Genomic DNA, 6,744 nt, shown 5'->3' with positions numbered 1-6,744 from the left:
GTCCCATGAGCCCCCGCTGTAAAATACGCCTCCATCATATGTGTGAACACGCACATGCACACACACACACATACACATGCTCACGCTGCTGAGTGGAGTCATGTCTCTTGTTTTCAGGAGAAAAGCTGTTTCTAGAATAACTCCACCTCCATACACCCACAACCAAACCATCTGATGATAAAAGCTTCTTACTGGCCTGAGCGTTACTGTACGACTGACATCTGTTCCCAGCAACACACACCATTATTTCCAAAATGATCATTCTGTTGTGCCCGTGAGGACCTAAATTTAGGTCCCACAGTGACACGAGTCCCCATGTGCTGGTGTGTATTCAGGTTTAGGTCCCCACTAACATATAAACACCAAGTCCAAACACACGCACACACATTAACAAAGATGCACACACACACACACAAACAAACACATGCACACGCACACACACTGCAGTACACTGAAATTGGTTTTGATTAATCAATATGAATAAATGTTCATACATAATACATTTTCTTTTCTACCCAGCAGTCGAACTCGGACACCAACGGTAACCTGCGCAAGCGTGTGAACTCCAGCCTTCAGTCCCAGCCCGAGGGCAAGAAAGTCCAAAGAACGGAAGCGTCCGCCAAGAGCGGAACGGCCTCGTCCAAACCCACTCTGACCAGCCAATCATCTTCCACCTCAGAGGGTACCAGCAGCTTCTCCAGCCAATCACGTCTCAGCCCCAGTTCCGCCTGCCAATCCAATGCAGCCGCTTCCTCCTCGGCCTCCAAGACCACGCCCCCGGCCCCGCCCTCTACACCGACGGTTCCCGAAAAGTCTTCCCCCGGCACGGCTCCCGGCACTCTTCATCTCCTCGGGCCTAAATTAGAAAACATTAAAAAGAAGGAACCCAAATCCTCGCCGACCGCCCAACCCGCACCTCCCGCCACCGGAGGAGCCAGCAAGATCGACGAATACGCCCGGATTTTGTTCCCGGTGTCCTTTGGGGTGTTTAACATGGTTTATTGGGTGGTTTACTTGTCCAAAGACACCATGGAGGCCAAGAGAGGCTAACACGCTTGTTTCCATTCCTTTTTCTACAACGTTTTGCTGAAGAAATGAAAGATCCCTTCAAGGATTAAAGCAGCCCAGAAATCAAACTGTAATGTGGCGTAAAAGTGGACAGACGTCGAGTAAGCGCCTCAAGAGATTATCCGGGTGAAATTAAAGCCAAACCTTTTCTTCTTGATTGTCGAAAAAGGGCCGTGCGTGAGATTAAGCATGTGGATGTATGAAAATAAGTCATTCAAAACAAGCAATCTCACAGGAATGAATCGTAGATTTATCTGTTGTCCGTTGGAATTGCCAGATTTCTGCTCGCTCCTATTTCCCGCCGGACACGCTGAAGCAGGGACGATGCTGTTGAGTACAGAAGATCAAACCAGGGCCATTTAGTCTATTTTTCTATAGAGACACGACACCTTCTTCATTCACGAAGGATATGACGCCATCGGAAAAATGCTCTCTTTAGGTGACGATGTGGAGAGATTCCACACATATGCATGTCTTTCATTTTTTCAAGAAACTTATAAGTCGTAAAAGCACAAGTTATGATTTTCTCTCGTTGTTTTCTAAGTTGAATGGCTTTTACGGTCGTTTCATTTTGCTTTCGTTCATTTTCGTCTTATAGCTTATGCATTCTCTGCTGTTAAGAGGAAAGTGTGACATAGGGGAGGTTGTTTAAGTGCGTGTGGTCCCCGGAGACGGGCGCCGTGGCAACCGCGCAGATGCTCCAAGAGTCAATGTGAACAGCAGGCGGGTTAAGGAGACATCTGGGGTTGTCTTGCGATGATAAACTCCTCCAATCCTCACAGGGCTGTAAATTGGATCTTCCCATTGATCGGTTGAGGTGTTCAGTGTCCACCGAACATAAGTAATCTCACAAAAAGAATAGTTCACCCAAAAATAGATATTCGGGTCATCGTTTATAGAAAGTTCACAGCATAAATGTGAATGGTCTTCCAGGCATTAATGGTGATGAATAGAGACAGACACTGTTAAGATTGCGTCTGTGAATGGTGTGTGAGAAGCAGAGCGATTGAGAGTAAGGCTGTGTTCACGTTTGACTTGACAATGGCGCTTTTTTAGGAAAAATAAACTTGCAGCATTGTGGTGACAAATAGCAGCCAGAAATGTTCAGAGATAGCATTTGTGCACGAAGGCAGCTTAGAGAGACAGGCTTCATAGGCCGTGTAACGGAATTCTATTTGAATTATAAACAGACAGCGTCTTTGCCATAACCAATAAAAAAATAAAATACTAATTTCTCGCTAGAAATGAAATCAAAAGTTGTCGAAAGTGAAAATTAAACTTACATATCCACAAAACTATGCTCCAACGGGAGTTTCGGCTGCCATTTTATGTTTTTGAGCATAAGCCTTCTTGACCAATCACGTTCCTCACATGTTGATGAGGGCTGTGAAAAAGGTGCTTTTTTCAGAAAGGTGGAACTTTTTTAAACCTCAGAAGACGCTCTGAGCTGCAGGAAAGATGCCGGCGCTAGCATTTTGAACAGCGCTTCCGGTTTACTCCATAGGATTATAATGTAAATCGTACGCTAGCAGCTTCAAAAAAGAAGTCAAGAGTGAAAACGGCCTTAGTCATCTTCAAGACTTGTCATAACTTCTTAAAATCAGTCACATAAAAAGGTTGATGGAGTTAATTGAAACATGAAAAGTAATACTGACCTAACTAATAGCTAGTCAGTGAGACAAATTGTTAGCGGCTAAGTTAATGCTACTGGACTTTTTCGAAAACACGGTTTCCTCCATAGGATTCAAATGTAAAACAGACGCGAGCAGCTTCAAGTCAAATCTGAATATAGCCTTAGAGAGTGAGAGATTTAATGATGATGGAATGTTTTTTTAGGTGAACTGTCTCTTTAAGTTTGATGAATCTCACCGTCAGCTCTTCTGCTGTGTGGAAGACACAAAAAAACTGCTCTGATTTAGAGAAATGAGGTCACACCCTTCTGATTTCTCATACTGATGGCATTCATTTCACTACTCTGTTCAAATGTAACAAAAGCAGATATATATACATACGCATAGCATTTATATCACACATTTGGTTTGTTAATCAGAACTATACAATGAATTAAAGGATATCTTGATTCATTAGAAATGTGTATGTGTGTATTTTTAGACATGTTTCAACATGCGTGTATGCGTGCGAGTGTGTCTCAGGAGTGATTCAGACTCTTAATGATGGCTGATAATGAGGCAGAACAATTTATATATGAACCATTAACTTTGCTTTTCTTGCACCAGTTTGTTTCTAACATGAAGAAGACATAAATAATACCACATAAGAGAGTTCTTCAGCTATATGATTTTAGACATATCAAGCAAAAATGCAAACATCCACGATTTCAGTTTGAGATGTAAAATTGCATGTTATTTTACATGCTTACCTTAAAGTGAAGTCAAATTTTACTTTATTTTATAAAAAAGTAAGGAAGAGATGATTCTTTAAAGTAGCTTTGACTGAATGGTTCTTTGTGGAACCAAATGTGTTTTTTCTACGGTATCGCTGTGAACAACCTTAAGCACCTTAAAGGAGAAGTTCACTTTCAAAATAAATGATAGAAGATAAAAGATGGTTATGTGTTTGTTTCTTTAGTAGAAATGAAATGAAGGTTTTTGATGAAAACATATAGTGGACTTCAATGGACTATAGGAACAAACATATAAACATCTTGGATGACATGAGGGTGAGTAAATGATACTGAATATTTATTTGGAAAGTGAACTAAGAGGAAAGTGTTGTGGACACTATGTTGCCAGGACTCGATGTTCCTGTCTTTTTATGCAATGCAAAGTTTTTCAAAAGGCACACTAAATAATCAAACTTTTTTGCCTTTTAATTATTTTGTTGTTCTTTGCCAAAAAGTGCAGTGTAGAGAGACAGAAATGATACGGTCCGGGAGAGAGGGGTACAGGAGCCGGGATTTGAACTTGGGTTGTGGTGCACAGTCCACTGGACCACCAGTGCCAATGTATTATACATTTTTACCACAGTTTTTTTACACATTGTGAGTCATTTTGGGTTGATTTTGTGTTTAATAAATAAAAGGGCAGGGTGGAGTTAAAAAAACTTAGTTGATGTGGTTATTAAGAGTACAGTGCAGTACATGAGTAGATGCAGTTATTGAAGTTATAGTGCATTACATGAGTATATGCAGTTATACATTTACAGTGCAGTAGATGAGTTAGTGCAGTTATACAGTGCAGTAGATGAGTTATTGCAGTTATTGAAGTTACAGTGCAGTAGATGAGTTAGTGCAGTTATACATTTACAGTGCAGTAGATGAGTTAATGCAGATATTGAAGTTACAGTGCAGTAGATGAGTTAGTGCAGTTATTGAAGTTACAGTGCAGTAGATGAGTTAGTGCAGTTATTGAAGTTACATTGCAGTAGATGAGTTAGCGCAGTTATTGAAGTTACAGTGCAGTAGATGAGTTAATGCAGTTATTGAAGTTACAGTGCAGTAGATGAGTTAGTGCAGTTATTGAAGTTACAGTGCAGTAGATGAGTTAGTGCAGTTATTGAAGTTACAGTGCAGTAGATGAGTTAGTGCAGTTATACATTTACAGTGCAGTAGATGAGTTAGTGCAGTTATTGAAGTTACAGTGCAGTAGATGAGTTAGTGCAGTTATTGAAGTTACAGTGCAGTAGATGAGTTAGTGCAGTTATTGAAGTTACAGTGCAGTAGATGAGTTAGTGCAGTTATTGAAGTTACAGTGCAGTAGATGTGTTAGTGCAGTTATTAAAGTTACAGTGCAGTAGATGAGTTAATGCAGTTATTGAAGTTACAGTGCAGTAGATGAGTTAGTGCAGTTATACATTTACAGTGCAGTAGATGAGTTAGTGCAGTTATTGAAGTTACAGTGCAGTAGATGCGTTAATGTGGTTATTAAGGTCACAGTGCAGTAGATGAGTTAGTGCAGTTATTGAAGTTACATTGCAGTAGATGAGTTAGCGCAGTTATTGAAGTTACAGTGCAGTAGATGAGTTAATGCAGTTATTGAAGATACAGTGCAGTAGATGAGTTAGTGCAGTTATTGAAGTTACAGTGCAGTAGATGAGTTAATGCAGTTATTGAAGTTACAGTGCAGTAGATGAGTTAGTGCAGTTATACATTTACAGTGCAGTAGATGAGTTAGTGCAGTTATACAGTTACAGTGCAGTAGATGAGATAGTGCAGTTATTGAAGTTACAGTGCAGTAGATGTGTTAGTGCAGTTATTGAAGTTACAGTGCAGTAGATGAGTTAGTGCAGTTATTGAAGTTACAGTGCAGTAGATGTGTTAGTGCAGTTATTAAAGTTACAGTGCAGTAGATGTGTTAGTGCAGTTATACATTTACAGTGCAGTAGATGAGTTAGTGCAGTTATTGAAGTTACAGTGCAGTAGATGAGTTAGTGCAGTTATTGAAGTTACAGTGCAGTAGATGTGTTAGTGCAGTTATACATTTACAGTGCAGTAGATGAGTTAGTGCAGTTATTGAAGTTACAGTGCAGTAGATGTGTTAGTGCAGTTATTAAAGTTACAGTGCAGTAGATGAGTTAATGCAGTTATTGAAGTTACAGTGCAGTAGATGAGTTAGTGCAGATATTGAAGTTACAGTGCAGTAGATGAGTTAGTGCAGTTATTGAAGTTACAGTGCAGTAGATGCGTTAATGTGGTTATTAAGGTCACAGTGCAGTAGATGAGTAGATGGAGTTATTGAAGTTATAGTGCAATAGATGAGTAGATGCAGTTATTGAATGGGGGATGGGGATATTTCGCCCACCAAAGGGCCCTTCGAAGTGACAATCATGGCGGCCGTACTGAAGGGTCTTTCCAAACCCAAGTGCTCATAACTGGCCACTTCAAAGGGCCCTTCAGAATGAAGGATTTCGAAGGGTACAACTGATGTTCACTTCGGGCCCCCATGATTCCTTGCGCAGATTACTTTCGTGGTGACACCGCCTCCTTATGGGTGTGGGATGATGAAAAACAAGGGCACTTCAAGAAACTGTTGTTTGGTCCCCTACACCCTTTAACCCTTCAAAGCTCTCACTCCGGAGGGTAAACCATTGGAAGGGCTTAGGGCATTATGCCTATCGACTGTCCCCACAGAGATGGTAAACCAGATGTGTGTGTGTGAGCGTGCGTGCGTGCGTGTGTGTGTGTAATCACAATGTCTGGTTTCCATGGGAAACTCATTCTAGTGTGAAATAGATTTTGTACCTTCGTCCTCTGTCAAACACACAGACACACTTCTTGTTAACCTGTCACTTAATGTGTTTGTGCTGTATGTTGTTCTCTCTCACTGATGCTTTGACAGGCCAATTTGTAGACACATATGCAACACAGTGTTCTTACTTCTCTAGTTGAGTCTGTGCCAGCTCTAGTTCAGGTAGAAACTTCTGCCGGAGGTCATTATGTTTGTTTTTGTAGGTTTGTATCTTGGATGGAAGATGTCGTTCATGACTTTAACATATTCTTCCTGCCGGCCGTTTGACTGAACTCATCTCTTGTGGCCCAAAGCAGCTTATCATACAAACACAGATGACTAGAATCCACCAGTGAGCCATACTTCAGCATTAAACACTCGGTCAGAGCCCAGAAACAAACCGATATACTCCTGAGAACAGCAAAAAAAAAATAAGATTTGTTTTATTATTTCAGGGCAAATAACTTTTTTGCTCTCAAAGGTTGAGTTA

The 6,744-nt window shown here is 40.8% G+C and overlaps 1 protein-coding gene across 2 annotated transcripts in view; it reads left to right on the top strand.

Annotated features, from left to right (window-relative positions):
* The window catches only part of gabra4 (gamma-aminobutyric acid type A receptor subunit alpha4), a 19,975-nt gene extending 16,803 nt beyond the window's left edge, over positions 1-3,172 (top strand). The window contains exon 9 of one of the 2 annotated variants that reach the window (XM_056769558.1): positions 523-3,172. In XM_056769558.1, the coding sequence (XP_056625536.1) occupies positions 523-1,050 (528 nt within the window). In that variant the 3' untranslated portion in view covers positions 1,051-3,172. Of the gene's footprint in view, positions 1-519 lie in introns of both variants that reach the window. The other variant, XM_056769557.1, reaches the window with a different exon arrangement.
* Positions 3,173-6,744: the final 3,572 nt, after the last annotated feature.

This window comes from Triplophysa dalaica, chromosome 16 (genome assembly GCF_015846415.1).
Source record: "Triplophysa dalaica isolate WHDGS20190420 chromosome 16, ASM1584641v1, whole genome shotgun sequence".
Taxonomy (NCBI): Eukaryota; Metazoa; Chordata; class Actinopteri; order Cypriniformes; family Nemacheilidae; genus Triplophysa; species Triplophysa dalaica.
The sequence above is the reverse complement of the archived record's forward strand: the minus strand, read 5'-3'. Positions and strand labels throughout refer to the sequence as shown.